Genomic DNA, 22,726 nt, shown 5'->3' with positions numbered 1-22,726 from the left:
ACACCAAATCAAATTCGCGGATTTTATAACATATTATCTTAGGAGATAACTTAGATACTACGTAACCAATAAAGTAGCTTTGTGCTCACCGTGTAAAACTGTGCTTCTTGCTGGAAAGCTCTCGTTCAACGAAGTCAATTGTTGCGAGCGTTAAGTGGAACCTGCTTGTAACATAAGGTTCGTCTGAAAAGAACAGACCACCTCTCTTATTCTCTCTCTCTCTCTCTCACGAGGTATCTTACTTCCGTCATTCCTCCTCGTCGCGCCATCTAGCCTCGCGCGCTTGTTCATGAAACAACTCGTGAAACGCCGTAGATAAAAATCGCCCGTCAAGTGTTTCGATTTATGCAGCGTTCGTATATAGAGCGTTAGAAATATAACTGACGTACGGACGTGGATCTCGTAGTAAGTATCACTTTATCCGACGTTGACGGCGGCGTTCCTCGTCGTAGCGGCTCGCCAGAAAGGGGGCGATTCTGGGCGCATCTCGCCCTCGAGGAAACAGGTGTCCGGTCCGCCGTATCTTCCGCCGTGCCACTCGGTGCTGTCCAAAAAATTATCACGAGAGATGTGACAAGTAGAGAAAGCGTTGTACGTGAGAGATAGAGTGATACCGTTTATGGCGACGACCGCTCGTGGCCCATTAATTATATTCCGAGCGGTAATACGCTTCATACGTCACGTCGCGTAACGACAAGATCGAATGTCGTGAACGGCGACTATCTCTCTCTCTCTCTCTCTCTCTCTCTGTCGCACTTTCTGCCAAATTGTTAATTGTAAGTATCTAACACACGCTGGCGCATCTTTGCGAAAAAGTGCACAGTTTCGCTCGATTTCGAGATGCGACTTTGACCGCAGTATTATTATTATTGTTTATCCGTTGCTCCTCGTTCGTGTCAGAACGGGGAGAATAAGCTCGTCTGCTTCTTCAAGTTGCAACTGGCCAGGTGAGAATTCATCCTCAGAGAGTCGGGTCTGTACCTTATTGCAGAAATGTCTCAAATCACGGTTACATCGAGTGGGATGGAACGCAGCATCCACGAGATGTTGAAAGATGCACCGTCCTTGAATGAAAGCGACAATGCTGTACATACCGGAACTCCTCCACCTCACGTGCCGAACAACTGTAGTGCGGACGGTCATCCCAGACCAGCCACTATAAATTTGAGCCTAGGAAGCCCCACGTCGCAGAATTGTATGTATTAACTCTGCTTGGCGAATCTTGCCGGCCTGCATCGTGGCTTGCTCTGCAACTTCGAAAATTATAGTAAAAGATATCTGTGGTTTGGCAGCTGTGGCGGTCTCTCCGAGCACGCCCGTTCAGAATGGCGATACGCAGACTATGCGCACCACCCAGAGCAAAATCGAGAGTATCAAGAACTGGAGCATCTCCACGTACAAATGCACCAAGCAATTAATGTACGAGAGACTAGGGAAAACATCGCGTACCGTAGATTTTGGTAAGTCATTCATGAATAAGAAAGTGTATGTGTGTGTGTGTCCGTGTATCGGACAGATTGCTGATGAAGCGCAACATCGAATCGACGAATCGTCTATTCCAGAACTGGAGACGCAGATCGAACTGCTCAGAGACACTCAGAGAAAGTACTGCAACGTCCTGAGATTATCGCGCGCATTGGCGTCGCATTTCCACCACGTCGTGCAGACGCAGCACGCCCTCGGAGAAGCGTTTTCTGAGCTGGCGCAGAAATCGCCCGAGCTGCAGGAGGAGTTTCTGTACAATTCGGAGACGCAGAGGAATTTGACGAAAAACGGCGAGACACTTTTAGGGGCCTTAAATTTCTTCGTTTCCTCCGTGAACACGTTGTGCAACAAAACGATCGAGGACACGCTGCTTACAGTGAGACAATACGAAACCGCGAGGTACCGTCGATCTCGTCGCACTTCCAGCGTCGATCCTGCACGTTTCACGTTGTCGTCACGATATGATAATTTTTCAGGATAGAATACGACGCGTATAGAACGGATCTGGAGGCTCTCGTGCAAGCCACGAAGTCGGACGGTAGTAACGCGGCGAGATTAGAAGAGGCGCAGGCCAATTACGAAGGGCACAAGCAAAATTTCGAGAAACTGCGCTCGGACGTTTCCATCAAGCTGAAGTTCTTGGACGAGAACAGGGTATCCTTCCTCTTCGATTTCTACAAACAACTGTCAGCACACTCGATCAATGTACCTTCTGACTGTACAATGTCGTTGCAGATCAAAGTGATGCACAAGCAGTTGCTGTTATTCCACAACGCCGTATCCGCCTACTTTTCGGGGAATCAAACCGCATTGGAAGCAACTCTCAAACAGTTCAACATCAAGGTGAAATCGCCGAACTCGACTTTACCGTCATGGCTGGAGCAGTAGTTCGACCAGAACAGACCGCTTCATCGTCCGCTGCGAAGGATATGTGAATACAACACAAGTGCGTTCGTCCACACCCGAGTTACCTCGAGTTGCGAGAAACGCGAAAAGTAAAGGTAGAGAACAGTCATCAGAAACACAAACGATTTACCGGTACACACTTGAGAGCTGCCGTCTTTTAGTCTGACACTTTAATCGAGATCGAGTGAGAAAGCGCGAGAGAGAGAGAGAGAGCGAGTTTCATGATGTATAAACAGACTGAATCCATGTTACGGAATATCTATCGTAATGATCATTATAGATATATGATACCTTCGAGACGTACATCGTGTATTATAAAATTAATAATTCTTTTAAAAGAATCTCTAAATGACTTAGTGAACGTTCGGAAAATTGATTTTCAATGCTTAAATACTTCGGAGAAAAAGAGGGAGAGAAAGACAGGTGAGGAGAGGCAATAGATATTTAATTTTTATATTTCTCTTAGAGAAGAGTTCCAATGTAAATACGTAATGTAACGTAACACGATAAATGGAGCTTTCTATTTTACAGCGTATTTAGTGGCATTGATTGCTTGTTTATATCACACTTTACACACATAATAAAAGCATATAGCTTGATAGTGACGGCTATGTCCGAAATCCTGTTAAGAGACTAATCTTTGAAGGTTACAGCTCGCGCGTTGTTTTATAAAAATTGAAGCTTAAAGACTATATCGCTGAGTTACGTAAACTTATTTCTTATGTATAACGATGTAATAAATTATAATATTATGTATTGCAAATTAATTTCTACTGAAAGCAAGGGAAATGACAGGTTGCGCGAATCTTAGTAGAATGTTAAAAGTAATCGTGTATTAAATGTACGTCAAGGAAACATACAATTGTAATATCAGAACATTTTTCTTTTGTTACAAGTCTCATAAGTATTACGTTTCGTTTGTATGGTGGAGAATCATGAGTATTATCTCGTACAATTTATTACTCAGTTTCTTTGAATTTATGCGCGTGTGTGCATTCTAATATGTATCGTATAGTTTAATTTATATATAATTTATGCTTTTTTATATTTGAACTTTATAATTTATGAAAATTGCTTCCGATATAAATGTTCTCGACATTTTTGTGATAAATATGTTATGATTGAAGGTGTATATTAGTTATTGTTACTGTTAGATACAGCTTTATATAATATATACTACACACACACACAAAGAGTCGAGTCTGTTTCTTCTATAAATGAATTATGGCAAGTACTATAAAAGAACACAAATATCATGGCATCGATGATATCTTCTTCGAAAAACTTATACTCACTTTCCAAACTCAACTTTATACAGAGGCAAAACATCGCGAAGAACAACTAGTCACTGTTTTACTTAAGTATATGTTTCCAAAATTGTAAGAATAGAAAGATAATGATAACGTACTACCGATTTTAGATGTATAAGTTTGAATGCTTGCGCTTGTGTATCCCCTACAGTGAGAACATGATATAGTTTACGCCACAGTTGCATCACCGATTTAAAATTTACTCGGAAGATCTCGGAAACCTTAAAAAGTATTTTTTAGTAGGAAGTGATGGCACTTCTGATAACGATCGCTGTCACTTATTACTTGCCATGATAGTGATAACCATTTGCAACTAGCTATCCTTAACGAACAAATAAATTAATTCGTAGCGATATAATATTACAAGGAGCTGTGTTTGTATATTCACTTGCAGTACTGAGAATCTAGAATATACATAACATGAACTGTAGATTTTCAGTATACCGGCAATGAATATGTAAGGACGCAGGCAAGTGTTGCATCACCGAGATTGTGAAGTTGATTCTTCCAGGGTGTGTATATGATATTTAGTAAAGGCATTTCACGTGTGTGTATGGTGAATGTATACGAAGTAAATGTACATGATATCAAATAGTCATGGAAAAATTCAGCAGATTCTTTCTCATTTTACGCTTGCATCCGTTATCCGGGGAATAATAGCCAATAGCAATACGGAATATTTGATAACTCCGGCCTTCAGTGTGTATAATAAAATACTGCATTGGTACGTGTACATATATGTTTCTTTATGTACGTGAGAATTTCGAGAGGGTATTACCCCTTCTTTTTTAATTCATACAGTTTGCTACACGGCTGAATTACATTCCGTAGAACAACTCTCGATCATTTCTGAGTTCTGTATCTCTATAAAACAGGACTTGATATTTTTTAGCCAGTCTTATACAAAAAAAAAAACTGTTATTTCCATTATAAATTAAGTATGTACAATAAAGCACTTAATTATTTGAGTAATATGTAGCAGATGAGAAATATTATGTTCCTAACTATGATGTTATCGTGTGTGTATATTATGTGTATACAAGTTCTTAACAATAAATGAACACTTATATAAATATTTTGTCTTCGATATCTTACAAAATGTGTGTTACAAAAATATTAGTGGCAAGATTATGACTAAGTCTATTGTGTTGTTTAAGTAGTAGTGAATAAAATTTTACTTTAGGTGCATTTTGCTTGAGAGGAGACAAATAACTTAAAAATCATCAAAATCGAAGTATGCATACCTTATTAAAAATCGCAAAAAAAAAAGAAACGAAGAACAGATCATCTCATAATCGCGAGATTGAGAGATATAAGTTTTTCTGGACCAAACACATCTATATATACATACATGTATATGTACACATATACATACATATATATGTATTAGGTGTACAAATTAATTCGATGCTTTTTTCAAATTGAAATTCCAAGTTTATTTACAAAAAATCAAGTACAAATTTAATGTTCGAAATAATTTCCGTTATTTTCTACGACTTTATACTTTATCCATCGGGTAGCTGATGAATCGCGGAAGAAACGTGGCGGTTTTGACTCGGTAAAGTCGTCGAAGCTTTTTCGCGGACCTCGTCAACTGTTTTAAAATGCGTATCCGGCAGATGATGTTGAAGCGACCATAGGTTGCATATAAATATGGAGGTAATCCGATGGGGTTGAATCTGGCGAATAAGTCACACGAGGGAGAATTTCCTAATCCAATGTACAGATGAGATACTTCGTCGCTTTTGCTGCGTGTATCGTGCAGCAGAATCACCTGCCTAGTTCTATCGCTGGTAAAAGGTCTTTTTACAAGTTTCATGAGTCATAGCGCTTTGAAAATTTAAATTTGAACCGGAGTTACAGAACATTAAAGTGCAAAGGCACCGAATTAATTTGTACACTTAATAAAATCTTTTTCAAGGTACAACTTCATATATGTTTCGACACTGCCGTACAATTTTATGTTTTACTAATGAATGTTTGAAATTAGAAAATATATCCCAGGTATATAAATTTATAATAAATATTATTGTGAATTCTGTTGCACCTGTTGATTTTGTACTTGTTGATCTTGCGCTTGCGCTTCTAATGCTGCTTGAGTAGCGCTTATCTCCTCCATTCTTTTACGCACCATTATAGGTTGCACTTCCATAAATACCTCCATTATCTTGTGATTAGCACGAATATATTTTTGTGCACAATTGCTTATGCAAAGATCCTGCAATTCCAAAAAAAAAAAGAAATATTAGATTTGCTCTCAATAATGCACATATTCTCTCTGAATCGTTAGTATATTTATATAATTAAACTTACCTCATTAGCAGTGATCTCTCGAGTAAGAAAAGTATTGGCGCATCTCTTGAAACACGTCTCGGATATTTGATTGTAGAGTAAAAGAAAGTCTTTGAACTACTGAAAACAACAGATTTACTGAGAGCTCACCGTTGCTATTTCAACATGCGATTAATATAGAATATAAATAAAACAACGTGAAAAGCAGGGAATTATTCGTTATACGTTTAATCGAATGATAGTTATGTATAAAAAAATATACATTTCTCAGCTGATACATATCCATGTTGACGGTCGTATATCCTTAACACTAGAAGGATGTATTTTCTCAAGAATCAAGGAAATTTTAATTCATTATAAAATATCTCAGTAATACCACGAACGTGGTAAAACAGTATCTGCAAAGAGGTTATATTCTAGAGCTCCACTGTTCAATTACGATTACAGGCAGTCAAATTGGCGAACCCCAACGCCACTAACACTGTCTATGGATTATTTAAAAATTTCAGTTGGTTACTTTAAGGAGCTTTCGCTTAGGAATGGACAAAACCATCGATGTTTGAGAAACATCGATGTTCGCTCATTGAGAATAGTAATTGAGAAAATGTTAGAGAATAATCAATTGTGATTGGTCAATTTCTTAAGACTTAAGGCATCTATTGTAGACTGGAACTTAGTGTTGGTCCACAATAGGTATTTTAAGCCTTAAGAAATTGACTAATCACAGTCGAATGTGAAGAGAATAATTAATTGTGATTGGTCAATTTCTTAAGGCTTAAAATATCTGTTGCAGACCGATTCTTAAGTTCTAAGCCTTAAGAAATTGACCAATCATAGTCGAATGTGAAGAGAATAATCGAAAACAGAACCTTCCCGTCCATAGTTATATAGTAGGTTGTATAGTAGGATTGAGTAAAATCATCAATGTTTTTCAAACAATGTTTACAACACATGTAATGCCAGCCTAAGGTACTTTTTCATGGCAACGTCAAGGTTGGCTCCGAGCGTCGGAGCCAATCAGCGCACGATGGATTGTCTGCTGATTGGGTCGATGTTTGACTCTTGTCTGCTGATTGGCTTCGACTCTCTACACTATGAAACCATGAAATTATACCTTGTAAGATTTGGTAGTTCCGGAATTTCCGCGAGTAGTCTCCACCGTGACTCTTGTCGGACTCTTTAACCCTTTTAGTGCCGGGCGAAAAAGAGGTGCTTATGCGAAGATAACCGGCCGATTTTACTAGGATTTGGTAAAAGGCTCATAAAAACCAAACGAAAAGCAATATTTAAAAATTATTTATTTTAATTCTCTCGTAATGAAATTAGACTATTTATAACGTATTTTAAATTTATTTTGATAGAGATCTCTCGCAATGCGAATAGTAAAGCGCTACAAGGTGCGGGCCGATATATCGGCTCTGGCACTTCTCGCCGGTGTAGCAGGAGCCGATATATCGGCTCCCGGCACTAAAAGGGTTAAGCGCGAGTGTTCGCAGTGTGTGACTGTCCGAGAGGAATGTAGTTGTTGTCTGTTTAGCTGTTCTATCGTATAAAAGAAGGAAGATGAATCGTCATCCGAACGTTGACTACAAAAATCGTAATGAGCCGCAGGCTGAATTAGAAAGCCAATTCATTTTGCGCCTACCACCGGTAATTATATTATTAATTTTATCGTGAACTCGCGCAATCTCAAAGTTAGATTTGACCTAACCTATAAACATTACATCGGATATCAACAATTACAATTAATTACTTAATTACTTTCGTTTAGGAACCTGCTAGAATATTAAAAGATACGTTGAGTAACGGTCTTCCTTTAAAAGATAGGCTGAGTATTAAATTGGAGAATGACATGCGCTATGGTGAGGTTAGATTCGACCACTGGTTGCTGCATGCTAAGGTAATAATATTTGCAACTATCGTGTGTATCATTCATTTATGTTATTCCGAGAATCGTTTAACAAGATATGATATCGTCACTTAGGTGGTGGATTTACCAACGATAGTAGAATCCCTGAAAACCATTGATAATAAAAGCTTTTACAAGACTGCCGATATATGTCAGGTAAGGTAAGAAATATAACGATACAAAAGATATTTAATAATACACAATAGTATAGAAGATTTTTTTCTTGCAAATCCCTTTAGATGGTGATATGTAAAGAAGAAGATGATCATACCGCAACGGACGAAGAATCACCCGTTAAGCAGAAGAAAAAAGATCCGAACAAAGTTGATAAAAAGTTCCTCTGGCCTCATGGTATAACACCGCCCTCGAAGAACGTAAGGCGCAGAAGGTTCAGAAAAACCTTGAAGAAGAAATACGTGGAGGCACCAGAGATCGAGAAGGAAGTTAAGCGGCTGTTGCGAGTGGACAATGAAGCAGTTAACGTCAAGTGGGAAGTGATATGCGAAGATGAGGACCAAACGAAACCAAGCAAAGTGTCGTCGTCCGGTACAGTTAAAACTAAGCGAGACAGCATCAACGGGAACACATCTCAAAGTCTGGATGTCGGTGAGTTGTAGTTCTACTGGTTATTTGTGAGAACAGATTGGTCTTCTACTTTGTGATAATTCGTGTATTACTAATTATTTAATTATAGCTGAGCACGATATATTTGGTGAGCCTGTGAGCGACAGTGAGGACGATGACGAAGAGGCAAACATAAATGTGATGGAACTGGATGAAAATAGCCGTCTCTCGGCGGATAGCCGAGTTTCAGACTCCAATTCTATGCAAGCGCCGTATTCTGAAAGGTCAAACAACAATGCGACAACGAGTAACGGATTGGTGACTGAGTTTAGTAAAGAGATGTTCGAAAATGATAACAATGACGATGCGGAGACCGAGAAACAGCAGGAAGAGGCCACCACGTCGAAAGTGTCGAAATTAGAGCAGTTTCACTCGGAATATATTATTCCTGACAATTACACGGAATCGCCGCCCATGTCTGTGTCTAAAGGTAATTTTACAATAACTGATTAATCTGCATCCCGAGTTATTGCTATAGATATAATTATCTGTCTCTGATGGAAAAAATTTCAGATTCCCTGCAGACACGCCTCGCTACTCTCAATGCGGAACTGGCGGAGCTACGACAGAGAAGACAACAGCAGGAGATTGAGATAGCTAATATAGAGAATATTAAGCTGAGGCAGAGGTTCCAGGAGATTTTAGATAATTTATTGACTCAAGAAATGCAAAAATTGCAAGAGGTACGATGAGATTGATTCACATGTATATTATATACATTGCAATTTACACTAAATATTTCAATTCTCCCTTATATACATCTTATCATTTCAGATACAAGAACTGGAATAGAAAATGCAGAATACAAAATATGTTATATTACTATCGTTTTATTTTGAAGAAATCGAAACAAAAATAGAGTAAAATACATATATTTTTTAATAAAATAGTGATATTTAATGCACAGAAGGTAATGGAAAAAAATTCAGCTACATTCTCCCCCTACATAGTTGCCAAGTAAAAGGGTCAGCTCTTATTTAAATGTTGAGGACATCAGCAGGAAAAGTCACGACGCTATCATATCGACTTTCAAATTAATTGTTACAATATCTAAGTAGTTACAATAAATCTAAATATACGTACAGTCACCTTGCACGTGCTGCTTGACTTGTTCTCATGTCTGAGCGATCCTAAAGCGCTTTGTGTTCATTGCACATTAACACAAAAATTGCATTGAAAATCAAGTTGAATTTAAAAAGCAATATATATCATCGGTATATTACACGTATATTAACAATACATTTCTCCCTAACATATGGAATTTTATATACATTATAGAGAGAAACTAAATTATAAATAATTTTCTGTAAACTTATCAGTTCAACCAAGAGTTGGTTCATTTATTCTATGAGCCGAATCGGATTCCGTTATGACGACAAGTATTTTCTGCCGTACAACTGTGCCTTTTTCTCGAATCCCAGGGACTTGATAGGAGTGTTCAGCTTGTAGAACGGATTCATAGAGTACTAAGACACAAGAGAGAGAGATCAAATTGAGCGTGGATGAACGACCAGAGAAATAAGAATACACACATCGACACGACGGAAATGACAGTCACCTTTATGTAGGTCTCGTACATCTCGTTGAAGAAATTCTTAATCCCGTCCTCGTTCTTACTGTCATGCACCATGACGAATCGAATGTGCGTCGCCGTGACGAAAGCGCTTACAAACCACTGATTGAACTTGTCCACGACTTTCAGGTGCATGTTCGTCGTTTTCCACGTATGCTCGTCCACGAGATCGAGCGCGGCGTGGGCGATGAATTGATTTAGGTGCGAATGGTCCTCCTTCTGGAAAGTAAAATTGTCTCATCGAGATAAAAACAATCAACGCGAACGTTGATCGCTTCTGTTGTCCACAATTTTGCCTTAAGACGTAAGCAGTGAGCAAATTGACTAGCCAGGATCGATTATTCTTCTAATAAACGTCGATGGTTGGCCGATTTGCTTATTGCTTACTCTTAAAATAAGGTTGTGGACAAGGGATTAGTTAGTTAACGCAGTCAAGCGTTAACCTAACCTGCAAGACGAACCGACCTTCGCGTCCTTCCCGGCATTATTGAATTCGATCTCGAACAACGGGTTATCGGCGTGGCCGACGATCGCGAAATAATAGTTGGCGGTCATCACGGAGGGAAAACAATCGCTCGCGTTATTGACGTTCACACCATAATATTGAACAACATTCTCATCGACGATCTCCCGCACACGGCGCGGCCATATTGAATTCGATACGTCCGAACGCGTGTGACGTATCAAAACTCACATGATAACACGATCGTGTCTCGGCTATGTATACGATTTCAACACGGGATTATCAAATTGATCCTACGTTTAATTAAATTCCCTGGGGAAATCGTGGATCCCGATTGATACGTTCCAGTTCATCGGCGAGACGGGTTCCATTTAACGCTCGCAACGACGCAAGCATCGTTCTAACTTTCCTCAACATTCAGCGAGAAACGAAAGTAGAATGACGCTAGCACGATCGCGAGCATCGTTCTGTCTTCGTTTAACATTCGAGAGAAACAAAGATAGAATGACGCTCGCGTCGTCGCGAGCGTTAAGTGAAACTCGCTCATAATAGAGAGAGAGAGAGAGAGAGAAAGAGAGACGATCAGCGAATAAAAAAGGAGAGTGCTCTCTCACTCCCCTCGCAAGTTAGCCAACCCTCTCGCCGGAGAGTTTACACTCCGTCCCTAAATTCTTAGGTCCATTACGGTACATGCATACACGCGAATTGTCCAATGCATAGTTCGCCGTGTCGTCGTCGACGTGTGTGTGGTCGGCTGTACGAAATGACGGGTTAGCTCTCTCTCTCTTTCTAGAGGGAAGGAAAAACTAGCGAGGAAGAAAGAAAGGAAAAAAAAGAGAGAGAGAGAGAACGAGCGAGTGTGAAAAATGTGCTACGTTATGGACGCTCGGCGTATTCGAAAATACGCGAGCGAAACACACGACGAGTGGCGGAGGAGGAGGAGCGTGTAATCTCTCGGCGTTGACTGATAATGAGAGGTTGCGGTGCGTTGTACGACGAGGATACGACGACGAGCCTAGCCGACGACGGCACGCCGCAACACACGCGCCTCGTTGCGATCGTGAAACACCTCCACGACAGAAGACGCGCTTTTTCTCTGTCCTGACGCGATACGGTGTTATCACCGAGCGCGCGTGTGCCTAGCATTGTTGAAAATGCACGCGCCGTCGGAATGGGGACTGCCGATCATGACAGACGCTTTTTTTACATGCGGTTCGTATGTATATACACACACACACACGATTGTTAGTGCGACGATGAGATGTGCGAGACCACTCGTGCGGCCGCTATCGGTGCTCGAGTATGGCACATCTATTACGGTGCACTATTTTTTTTGCTCTTATGTTTGAGAACGGGGATGATAACACCGTATTTCGAGTATCCGGAGGTGTTCAGGAACGCGCGCGCTCGCCGTCGCACGACCGACGAGCTGCTCTCTCCCCCCCCCGCCCCCCGGGAAACGCGCGGCCCGCACGAGCGACGTTTCTTCACAGACGCGCAACGATTATTCTTCTTAATCTGTAATTGATCTCACGGTTCTCATTATCTCGCTCGATCCTGCATCCGGCAGCCGCTGACAGGGTAAACACATCGCGTTTCTCGGAAGATTAGAGAGGATCTGCGCGCCGGATCTTCGCGATCTTCCTCCTTCACTAAATCATATATATTTTCCCAGTGAATCGTGTGAGTCACACACACGGATGGAGATGACAGTGAAAACCGAGATAAGCATGTTCCGGCGTATTGTCGGCGATAAATAATGCCTGTGCGATTAAGAGAGAGAGAGAGAGAGAGAGAAAGACCCGGCGACGACGCTCATGGTACGCGCGAGAATCGGCCGGTGGCGAATTCGTGCAACGGTTGTCCGCGTGAATCGAAGTTTCATACATGCGTCGGATGTTCAGAAGTTGCCCCGTTACGTTCGTAGTTTATAGTTTCTTTTATACGAGATAAGAACGCGTGTTTGTTGACCGCCTTCTAAGGCCTTGAATTGCCACTAAAATGCCCCCCGGTGACGTGTAATCTCATAACTGATGTAGAAAACAGCACCGTGTAAAAACTGTCGCATTGTAAAAACCAGTCAACGTGCTATAAAGCGAAAAAAATGCATCTTATCATGTACCATTTGCCATTGCGCAATTCAATTTTTGTGTGGTGTACATGTGTCCTTTCAGGATATGCAACGTGTCTCTATAGATACGGGATGACCTTGTATTGAAATGCATGTCCCCATCTCATTATCTCCTCTGTGATGTATAGTTGTATGCAATTACCGTCTTGCGTAATGATAACTGGCTGCCATATCACACATTTGCTTTTCTATCGCGTTCACACCTAAATACGCCTGTATGTGTACCTGCCGTAAAATGCTTATCTGTGCGGAGGTAACTTTTCATACAGCTCAGCAGTAAGCAAACAACAGTAGCGGTGAGAAGACATAGTTGTATCAGGCCACATCGGGCTATGTGGAAGATGATTTACCCCAGTGAATCGTCTGTACATTAACAAAAAAATATTAAGTTTTTTGTATAGTAATTGGTATAAATTGAAGTTTATATTTTATATATATTTAGGCAAATATAAAAATGTGTATAAATTGTTACTTGATGTACTTTTGAGAAATAGCACTTTCAAACTACCACTTTTTACGCGAGACCACCCAATAATGCTGTTCATATCTCTGTTGTTTTGATTTTAGGTCCGGACTGCTGAACTGAAGGATTTCCCTTGTATCATTCCCCAAGTAACCAAGACTCAATTCGTTCGACCGTATTAAAATAAAAGCTCAATAACTGTTTAACCGTTTCCTTCGTGATTAAGAGTGGAAATGAGAAGAGAAAGAATGTGCTGGGAGGATCATTTGTCTCTTCTTTGTAACTTGTAAGCTTCATACATGAGCTTACGAAATGGCCTTGGACAGTATATCTGGTCGAAATTTCTGGCTTATCAGGTATGTGAAGAAGGCTCGAGTGTAGGCTTTATTTACATAAAATACTTAATGAGATTATCTTAACATTGAAGTCACATGACGTTGCATTTGTCAATTCGTGCAACATTAATTTTAATGCCATAACACGATGAGTTGCGATATAAAGAGATTATTAGTATATTTTATGGAATATTAGAATGAAATGTAATTAATATTCTAATTATATAATTAATAACTGGTGAATATAAAGGCTTTCATGTCTGAAAAAGTCTTCGTTCACTTTAATAGAAAGTTTGAACTTTCTGTTACATATAAATATTTTGATTGTATATATTTGTCGAGTACGATATCAGTATAACATAGATATCACTTATAAGTGCGATCACAGATATTTATGTAGAGAGATAAGCTGAAGTACTCTCACCATTTTTACACTCATACGAGCATTCGATCGTAAACCCTTTCGGTACAGAGGAGCTGGCCGCGGTTATACATTCGTGGAGGAAGTTTTCCACAAAAGTGGTTGCACTGTACGGCAGCGTAAGCCCAGTACCCAGCGTAGTACCCAGAGAACGTTTCATGGCCGCCGCCAATGGGCGGCAGTAGTACCGAAAGGGTTAAATATACTTGACTATAAATTGACTATAATATAGAACCATCCTCAATGAAATTAACGAAATAAATAACCATTACACTTGTGTGCTCTTAATTTTCAGAAAGAGAAAGTAAAATACTATTATCGTGGATTTTTACGAGCAAACATGAATAAGGATAAGAGTGTGATTCATACTGAATATTTGTAGTATCATCGAACTAAATCGTTAGTTTGTGCGAAATATCATGGTGCAGCAGCGGCTTCCTAGTTTCGATGGTGAGTGCTTATTTAAATGTCCGAGAATATATACTCGCACCGTTCCACCGATCACGCCGGTTCGTAGTATTTGAAGTAAGTAAAAATACGACGAATGAAAATATAATTGAAGTTTACGAGCAGTTGCACACCTAGGTGGCCGAAGTGGACGGCGATTCGTACTGACTCTCGCGGTCGGAGTAACTCTGGGCTTTATATTGGCACTGCTGCTCATTACGTCCACGAAGGATGTGCCGCATATGTTCAGCTGGATTCCGGGTAGCTCCGGCCTCGCCAGAGATCCTCATCATTATTCGGAACTGGAATCAGAGGTTGATGCTTGATAATAATCATGTCTCGAGTCTAAAGATTTTAGGAATTGTATTCCCACACCTGCTATCATTGATATCCCGCTTTTGTCTCATTAGATCGGACCGGAAACCGAAGTGACATTCCACGGCGAGGATGAAGATTTCCACAAGGGGGAGGACAAGATCGCGCAGGACATGGCGAGGAAGGTGCGCGTGCTCTGCTGGATCATGACCGGTCCGAAGAACCATCAGAGCAAGGCTCGTCATGTAAAGGCGACGTGGGGAAAACGCTGCAACATACTCCTGTTTATGAGTTCCGCCGAAGGTACGAGAGAGGAAGAGAGGTACTTCCGACGAGCCCCTCTCCGCGACGAAGGCCGGTGTGAGGTTTCGAGTGAGAGGTTTGTTCCTTGTGATAATCGCTGAATTACTTTGCTTCCAGACACCAGTTTACCCACTGTAGTATTGCCGGTGAAGGAAGGCAGGGACAACCTGTGGGCTAAAACCAAAGAGGCGTTCAAGTATGCTTATGAAAAGTACAAAGACAAAGTAGACTGGTTCATGAAAGCCGACGACGATACGTAAGTGCATTCCGCCCTCCATCCCCGCAGTAATTAAGAAAAATCCAACCCGCTAAATACGCTAAACCGATGATTTCTTGAAATTGTCTTATCAGCAGATAGTCTAGACATCTTTCCACGTAAAATAAAAAGATCCAAGCCTTATTAAGGCGCTTAAAATTAATTAAAAGGTAGTTTTTTTTCCCTACTAGTTATTCTACTATTTCTTACGTGTAATGTGTATTTTTTATATGAACAACTTCGGTGCTACATTGATCGGAAAAGAGATATAGCGATAAGCGTATCAGCATATTTAAACGGACTACTGCTACCATCGAATGTGCAGCTATTTGATGATGTTGAGGGAGAAAAATTGATCAAAAAGCGGTTAAGTAAATTGCAACGTAGATTAACTCATTGAATTGTGATTAGAGACCGTCGATATACCTCGGCACTCGCGCGTCCGTCCGCGAACGATTCTCAAAATCCCGCACGATATTTCCCCAGGTACGTAGTGGTGGAGAATCTGCGGTACATGCTGTCGCCCTACAACCCGAACTCGTCGTTATACTTCGGCTGCAGATTCAAGCCCTTCGTGAAGCAAGGCTACATGAGCGGCGGCGCTGGATACGTACTTAGCAAGGAGGGTCTGCGTAAATTCGTGGAGGAGGGCTTACCGGACAAGACGAAGTGCCGGCCGGACAACGGCGGCGCGGAGGACGTCGAGATGGGCAAGTGCCTGGAGAAGATCGGCGTGCGCGCGATGGACACGAGAGATCCCCACGGACGCGGCAGATTCTTCCCGTTCGTGCCGGAGCATCACCTAATACCGAATCACGTGGACAAGAACTTCTGGTATTGGAAGTACATCTACTACAAGACCAAGGACGGCCTCAATTGTTGCTCCGACAGCGCTGTTTCCTTTCATTACGTGTCGCCGAACATGATGTACGTTCTTGAATATCTCATCTATCACCTGAGGCCATACGGGATCAATCACGGCCTGGAGAAACTCCCGCCGGATCAAGCGTCAACATTGACCGATTACTAGTCCGCACTGTCCATGAATAAGTGGCAATTTCGTAGGTTTTCATTACGATTTTTCGTTTTATATTATACGATACTAGTCCATTCAAGCCAACGATCACGAGTGTAATACGCCCCCCTTCCCTCCCCACGAGAAGATACAAAGTGTGATATATCGTACTTCTTAGGTAGATAAGTGGATGATGTTTATACGCGTATATCTCTATGTTTAAAGAAATCAGAATGCCATATAGCCCTCCTAGGGGAAACGGTGAAGAGGATCATTTTACGGGACAGGGTGATACTGCAAGCACAGTAGATAACACCCTAGCAATTCGTGACTCCTCGTTGATTCGGGTTGAACGAGAAAACAAGACCACCACACTTTCACGAGTCGATGTATAAGAAGATGAAATGTGATAATTTTAACGTAATATATGAAGTGTGTAAACTCGGTCTTAAATAAAAGTAGAACCAACCAGAGAGAAGAGTTTTTTTTTACGTTTTATTCCCCACTGTGTGCGCCGAATCGTATATAGAGGAGATTGTTTTACCCTTTTCTTTTCTTTTTTTATTCATTTTCTTTGGAATGTAGCAGAAGAGGTATTTCCATATGTATATCTTGTACGATTATATTTAACTAGGGAAACCGAAAAAGCATATCTAATATGTAGATCACTACTACTGTGCTTGCAATATAATCTCTCGGGCGCGTTGCAGATACACAAAAATGAGATTTGATTATATATATATACACATAAAACTGTATTTCGTAATATTAATATATAATAATGGTAATAATAATAATAATTTTTTAATAATAATAATCCCAATAATGACATACTACCCAGTAATAAATACTATAGATACAGAGTGAGTGTGGGTGTGTGAGTAAATTAACCAATTAATTAGGGGGAGGGGAGGGGGGTTCTATGTACAAGTCATATTTGTACTATGCGACTGACGCAATTGGCCACCATGGCTCCACTCAGACGCGCCCCACATTTCTCTCTTCGTGTCTTTTCTTTTTTTTTTCTTACTTCGCTCAATTAAATTGAAGGAAACAATCTCTGCATATATAACTGGTTCTTTCTCTCTCTTCCTTTCTCTCCCTCTCACTCTCTCTTTCTTCCTTTCTCTCGCTCTCGCTCTTTCTCTCTCTCTCTCTCTCTCTCTCTCTCTCACTCGCGATTAATCTCCCTCTCTCTCATTCAATTATCTAATCTCGGCGATGTCTCACTTCATAAATTATTTAAAAACAATATTTTACACACTATAATGTATGTATAATATATAGAGGTCACCTAATCCGAATAAAATTTGTCAAACAGCATCGAAAAATTGCGCTAACGGGTCCGGGAAACATGATAACAGCGACCCAGTGCCGCGCGAGCATAATATAATATTATAATCGTCATACTTATCTTCACACCAGGGGCTTGTACGAGGCATCGCTTATAAAAAAGAAGTCCACCTCTCTTTCTTTTTTTTTTATATCATCTATATAAAATTAAAAAACAACGTAATATCATTTATATTACTTCGTCGTTATTAATAATAAAAGCTTTGTACAAAATTTAATTTACAATTAAAAACTTTTGGTTACATAATTTTCTAGAGATTCTGATTTGTGTAATTGAACTATCTATCGACAGAGAGGCAATCGAAAATCATTTTCTTATTATGCACTCTCCTTTTCATCTGCTTTCTCTCACTCTCACTCTCTCACTCTCACTCACTCTCTTTCTTTCGTTCTCTCGGACTTTTTCTCTCTCATGCACTCTTTTCTTTCATCCGTCGTTTTTTTTTTTCACTCACACACTCCTTCTCTTTCATACACGTGTACTCTCTCTCTCTCTTACCATTCTCTCCCGTCCTATCCCTCTTCCTTCCCAACAGCCTTCTCTCATTGCTCACAGTCACTTGCGCAACACACTCGCTTCTCTCTATCATACCGCTAAATTCCACGTATGCGCTCACTAATGCTGCTTTTTCGCTGACAATGGTCGTACTTGCGGACACGCATCTCATTTCCTTACTCAATATTCGTAAACACAAAGTACAATCTATATTTCGCCTGTTTATAATAGAAAAATGGTAAAGAGAGTCGCTGTGCTGATCGTTCGTCGGGTATTCTGTATTATTATTATTATTATTTTTTTCCTTTTTTTTTCAGCCATTGCATTCAAAGTTATTACCGTGTTTGTGTGTCGTATTTTAATTATTATTTCCGAGTAAAAAAGGCTCGGTATGCTTTTTACACGTGAGGAATCATCGACGGCTGCTGCTGGTCGAAGGATCGTACGTACTCTGTACCCTAGACAATCTCTCTAAGTCACTAACGTATTTAGGTAAAGGGCATAGGAAATCAGTTGCTCTCGTAAAGCCCCGAGTGACGGTACGATAAGGAGGAGTGCGTGAGAGAGGTGCACATACTGCACTACAAAGGGAGAGGGTGTGGGTCAGACGAGAGCTGCCGCTGCATGGTAAATTTGCATGAGCACTTGTATGTGCACCGGTAAGCAGGACTGCCGGTCCCTTCTGTTCGCGTCCATCCCGATCCACGAGAGTGCGTTGTACCCTTCCAACACGTACCTGCGAAAGACGTGAGAATACACACTCGTTATTGCTCGTCTATGTATTAATACGACGTATATGATACGTACGTACCATTAGAGCTGCGTTCGGAAACACCATACTGAGGGTAGTGTAGCATTTAATTGACCAATCAGGACAAAGAGAACTAAGATTTCTTTATCGTGACTGATGAATTAAGAGTTACTCTATCTTCCGTGTGGTGTTTTTGAACGCAGTCTAACACGAGAACTTGCAGGAAGTAGAGTATTTATAATAAGAGTATAGCCTCCGTATGTTTGATTTCTGATTGGCTGATCCACCATGCCTGGGTCAATTTCCGGTTCGGATGTGTCGAAGATTGTTTCTCAGCAAGATGCACAAGTCGACACGGGTGTGATTATATCATCTATTGTCCTTTTCTTTACCAAATGCGGGATAAGCAAACGATAACCAGTGACATAACCAGGCGTGTGTCGACTCCGTTTCTTGCTTGAGAAATTTAACTTAATTTGCACTTATTTTAGTACTCTCGGATAACAAGAAGAGTTAATGGTACTTTTATTAATAGCATTTGAACATTTCGCGTATCACGACTGTGAACTTTCGGCTTTAACCCAAACATGACGGCCACAGTGGCTGTATTTTTATTATAAAATACTTTAGCAGGGAGGCTTGCGTACAGCGCTCGGTATGGAAAATCGCGAGTACGAACCTGAGCACGTCAGTGGTATATTGCGAGTCCAACGGATGAGCAGTGGGTGCGCTTTGCTGCTGAAGTAAATCGTCGCTGTTCTGCTGTATCGCGGGACTGTGCAGGTGTAATGCGTTCTTCAGGAAAACCGGGCAAACGTTCTCGAGATGCGGACAGGCTGCCCAAAACCATGGTGGCATGTGCCCCGTTGGCGCAGTCGACACTAGATAACCGAGAGCGAGCGGTTGCTGCAAAAGCGTGCCGACTTCCTCTGTCTGCTCGGCTATCGCTACCTGCGAAATCCCGACGAAAATTACGTTCGCGTTAGTCGCATAGACTCACACCGGCGGAATCTCTCTCTCTCAAGACTCCCATTTCTCCGCAGTCATCTTGATTAATGTCGTCAGACGCGAGAAAAAAATATGTCCAAAGTTCTTGCGGAATGCATACGATTGAAAAGTAAAAAGATATTTCTTTAAGGCTCTTCCTGGTATCTCTCGCTGCAACTGTTCTTGCTCGATGACGTTAGAAGCGAGAAAACGCGTGCCCCAAGAATTCTTGCGTTGCATGTTAAAATAAAAAAATATATCTACGAGATGACGCTTGCAGCGAGGGACCGGGAGCTTTAAAATGTCACTTGTGATCGGCTGAGCGCGCGCATTAATAATATTCCGAAAATTCTTCTTTTATTTTAACAATCAATGGTCTGTAAGATCAACGTGACAAACGACGTGGGTAAAGATAGGCTAAAAAGGAAGGTTACCAGTTACCAGGTTAATTTTAGTTATTTATCGATCGTCAGAGGAAAAGTTCTCGAATTATTTTAACAAGTGCGCCGAGAAGCTCGAAAGTATCATTTTATGGAAATAAAATTTCTGTTACTTGGACATGTTTCGCAGGAATTTTGAGTATATATTTTTTCATTTCGACGTCATGAAGGACGAGACGACGACCGCAGCGAGGGATTAGGAACCTCCAGAGAATATTTATATATTTTCTCACGGTATTGTCGCGCGACGAATCGCGTTCTTTTTGCCACATTCAGACTTACCCTCGGAGTATTGCTGCATGGAAACGGACTACCAGGACCGTCGTGATTGCCCAGGCCTGATCCACCACCGTCCCCGCCGAGTGGCGATCCCTCGGGACGGTGTGGACTTCCGCTCGGGCTTTGTCCACCGCCTGCTCCTGGTTCGGGCCAAACATTGAATATATCATTAAAATCGCCCATTCCCTCCATGCCTTCCGGCATATCGTCGTTTAAAGCGGAGAACTCGAACAATTCGTCGTCCCCCAGTACGTTAATGTGTTGCTCTTGGAACGCTGTCTGCGATGACTGAAACATCAGAAGAAGTGGCATTTAGTATCAAGGTCGTACGCGCGTGTCTCGAGTTTAAACGAGCAATTAAAACGCGTTAACTGTTGAACTCCAGTTGTAACATATATTTTTGAAGTAATTAGATACTGGAAAGAAAATGCAAATAGATACAGATACAAATTTGAGGTAAATAATTAAGTATATAAGAATATATATATATAGAATCGCCTTCTTGAATACGGCTAGGTACTTAAGAGACACCCTGCAGACTTCACGAAGCGTATTTAAATATATTCTCCTACAATATATATGTGTCTATATCTAATTATTTACCTCAAACTTACACCACTTTTCCTTCCAGCATTTGTATTTGTATCTAATTACTTAAAGACAAAACGTATCTGTTACAACGACACTGCTGAATTCACTCGGAATCTCTCTCACCTGAGAAGTAGCGGACGTGGGAAAAACAAGTATGTGAGTGCACGTGACATCCTGCGGTGTGGATAATTGGCAGTTTACGGATGCTTGACTGAATCTCTCGTCGGGAGTGAATTGATCGGCCATTAATCTGAGAGTGGAGTCCGGTTCGAGCGAGACTAAGCACGCGCTGAGCACGCACGGCGCTGCTGAGGGGTACATGAGACTACACTGGCCGCATATCTCTTTCAGATGCTTGGACGCTTTCAGGAGTGCTTTCCTGGAAAGTAACCAGCTCCATCCTTTCAATTCGCCGTGTCCGATACGTCCCACACGGCCCACGACCAGTCTCCATGGTTGTACCTGCGGCGAATTCGAATATTTCAATGAGCACAAGAGAGATAGATAGATGCTTTCATTATCATCCTTGAACATTTTCTCTAGCGACATTATAGCTAATAGTATTAGTCCCGGTCTACAATAGGTATTTTAAGTCTTAAGAAATTGACTAATCACAGTTAATTATTATTTTCTTTATATTCAACTGTGATTGGTCAATTTCTTAAGGCTTAAAGCACTTATTGTAGACCAGGACTTGTGGTACAAATTAACAGAAAAAGAAAGAAACAAATTATATGCACACATGTAAAGGTGAATGTCTTAATCATGGTAATTGCATCTATTCTTTTTCTTAATTATAATTGCATCTATTTTTTTTTCTTAACAAGTCGAATAATAATATAGCTCCATATTTACCCTAAAAAATGTGTTCTCATTCGAAATTTTATGTATTATCGGATTTTTCTTGCACAACCATATAGTGAGAGAGAAAAAACCGGTGCGTGAAACTCGTCTCTGCAAACGACACGTCTGAATGTTTTACTTACACCCTGAGACATAATACCAAGTATGAAGTCCATGAGCTTTTGGAGGCCGATGCGCCTAGCCGAGGCGCGCTTCCTTCTCTTCCTGTTGGGTATGTCAATGTTGATGGCGGAGGTCTCGAAAACCTCGCCCCTGTCGTCCGTCGCGGCCGCTAACAGCCAAGACTGGTCCTCGCTGAGGCAGTAGCTCACGTAGAGTACCGCGCATTCCTCCGGTCCCGGCATGCCGAACGACTCGGGCGCTTCGCTCTTCGCCCGCAACGGTGCTAGCACATAGGCCGGTGCGTAGAGCCGGTAAGGCGACTTGTTCCGTTCCTGATGTATAGTTGCAAGAGTATTACTAAACGACTGAAAACGATTTGACATCGTCGGTCTCGAATCGCATGCCAGGTTTATTTCCGCTTATTCCGCGGCACGTGACGCCGGTGGCACGTGTTCCACCTTCGGATAAATTTATCCAATAAATAAACGTCCGAAGAGCGTTCCCGCTCTTCAGTTCACGGAAATGAACTGCGAGAATACGAAAGGAGTATCGATATATTATTGTTCTTCAACGGTGTGTTTTATTTAGTATTAATAAGTAATTCCCCCCCCCCCC

The 22,726-nt window shown here is 41.2% G+C and overlaps 6 protein-coding genes across 17 annotated transcripts in view; 3 read left to right on the top strand and 3 right to left on the bottom strand.

Annotated features, from left to right (window-relative positions):
* Positions 1–261: 261 nt before the first annotated feature.
* Positions 262–4,776, top strand: LOC106746840 (arfaptin-2). Of its 4 annotated transcripts, none has more exons than XM_014623912.1 (6): positions 262–405; positions 992–1,195; positions 1,275–1,460; positions 1,563–1,884; positions 1,962–2,139; positions 2,221–4,776. In XM_014623912.1, the coding sequence occupies exons 2-6, from the start codon at positions 994–996 to the stop codon at positions 2,371–2,373; spliced, it is 1,041 nt and encodes a 346-aa protein (XP_014479398.1). In that variant the 5' UTR covers positions 262–405; positions 992–993; the 3' UTR covers positions 2,374–4,776. The 4 variants fall into 4 exon arrangements, with proteins under 4 accessions (XP_014479398.1, XP_014479401.1, XP_014479400.1 ...); XM_014623915.1 differs by having other exon boundaries at positions 263–405; positions 1,293–1,460; XM_014623914.1 differs by lacking the exon at positions 262–405 and adding an exon at positions 413–776.
* Positions 4,777–5,116: 340 nt separating this feature from the next.
* LOC106746839 (mitochondrial import inner membrane translocase subunit Tim10 B-like) lies at positions 5,117–6,522 on the bottom strand. The gene is made up of 3 exons (XM_014623911.1): positions 6,256–6,522; positions 6,015–6,110; positions 5,117–5,919 (listed from the first exon to the last, which is right to left on the bottom strand). The coding sequence occupies exons 1-3, from the start codon at positions 6,277–6,279 to the stop codon at positions 5,728–5,730; spliced, it is 312 nt and encodes a 103-aa protein (XP_014479397.1). The 5' UTR covers positions 6,280–6,522; the 3' UTR covers positions 5,117–5,727.
* A 638-nt stretch (positions 6,523–7,160) lies between these two features.
* On the top strand, positions 7,161–9,392 carry LOC106746753 (transcription initiation factor TFIID subunit 7). 2 transcript variants are annotated; one of them, XM_014623731.1, is made up of 8 exons: positions 7,161–7,243; positions 7,531–7,643; positions 7,765–7,893; positions 7,978–8,058; positions 8,142–8,508; positions 8,597–8,956; positions 9,040–9,209; positions 9,301–9,392. In XM_014623731.1, the coding sequence occupies exons 2-8, from the start codon at positions 7,557–7,559 to the stop codon at positions 9,316–9,318; spliced, it is 1,212 nt and encodes a 403-aa protein (XP_014479217.1). In that variant the 5' UTR covers positions 7,161–7,243; positions 7,531–7,556; the 3' UTR covers positions 9,319–9,392. The 2 variants fall into 2 exon arrangements, with proteins under 2 accessions (XP_014479217.1, XP_014479218.1); XM_014623732.1 differs by having other exon boundaries at positions 7,169–7,202.
* Positions 9,393–9,548: 156 nt separating this feature from the next.
* Positions 9,549–12,179, bottom strand: LOC106746757 (probable trafficking protein particle complex subunit 2). 2 transcript variants are annotated; one of them, XM_014623742.1, is made up of 3 exons: positions 12,097–12,179; positions 10,085–10,318; positions 9,549–9,992 (listed from the first exon to the last, which is right to left on the bottom strand). In XM_014623742.1, exons 1-3 carry the CDS (start codon positions 12,151–12,153, stop codon positions 9,894–9,896), a joined length of 390 nt encoding a protein of 129 aa, XP_014479228.1. In that variant the 5' UTR covers positions 12,154–12,179; the 3' UTR covers positions 9,549–9,893. The 2 variants fall into 2 exon arrangements, with proteins under 2 accessions (XP_014479228.1, XP_014479227.1); XM_014623741.1 differs by lacking the exon at positions 12,097–12,179 and adding an exon at positions 10,565–10,782.
* LOC106746754 (glycoprotein-N-acetylgalactosamine 3-beta-galactosyltransferase 1) lies at positions 11,221–17,172 on the top strand. 7 transcript variants are annotated; one of them, XM_014623733.1, is made up of 9 exons: positions 11,221–11,774; positions 11,913–12,143; positions 12,238–12,382; positions 13,261–13,512; positions 14,208–14,362; positions 14,486–14,673; positions 14,770–14,977; positions 15,095–15,233; positions 15,720–17,172. In XM_014623733.1, exons 5-9 carry the CDS (start codon positions 14,332–14,334, stop codon positions 16,261–16,263), a joined length of 1,110 nt encoding a protein of 369 aa, XP_014479219.1. In that variant the 5' UTR covers positions 11,221–11,774; positions 11,913–12,143; positions 12,238–12,382; positions 13,261–13,512; positions 14,208–14,331; the 3' UTR covers positions 16,264–17,172. The 7 variants fall into 7 exon arrangements, with proteins under 7 accessions (XP_014479219.1, XP_014479220.1, XP_014479224.1 ...); XM_014623738.1 differs by lacking the exon at positions 11,221–11,774 and having other exon boundaries at positions 11,792–12,143; positions 15,720–16,294; positions 16,474–17,172; XM_014623739.1 differs by lacking the exon at positions 11,221–11,774 and having other exon boundaries at positions 11,794–12,143; positions 14,498–14,673.
* A 91-nt stretch (positions 17,173–17,263) lies between these two features.
* LOC106746655 (mediator of RNA polymerase II transcription subunit 13) overlaps positions 17,264–22,726 on the bottom strand; it is a 41,119-nt gene continuing 35,656 nt past the window's right edge. Inside the window, exons 13-17 of the mRNA XM_014623451.1 lie at positions 22,132–22,476; positions 21,269–21,607; positions 20,558–20,842; positions 19,528–19,799; positions 17,264–18,833 (exon numbers count right to left, since the gene is read on the bottom strand). Of these exons, the coding sequence (XP_014478937.1) occupies positions 18,701–18,833; positions 19,528–19,799; positions 20,558–20,842; positions 21,269–21,607; positions 22,132–22,476 (1,374 nt within the window). The 3' untranslated portion in view covers positions 17,264–18,700. The remainder of the gene's footprint in view (positions 18,834–19,527; positions 19,800–20,557; positions 20,843–21,268; positions 21,608–22,131; positions 22,477–22,726) is intronic.

The sequence above is a fragment of the Dinoponera quadriceps genome, unplaced genomic scaffold (genome assembly GCF_001313825.1).
Source record: "Dinoponera quadriceps isolate SergipeBrazil2010 unplaced genomic scaffold, ASM131382v1 scaffold1565, whole genome shotgun sequence".
Lineage (NCBI taxonomy): Eukaryota > Metazoa > Arthropoda > Insecta > Hymenoptera > Formicidae > Dinoponera > Dinoponera quadriceps.
The sequence above is the reverse complement of the archived record's forward strand: the minus strand, read 5'-3'. Positions and strand labels throughout refer to the sequence as shown.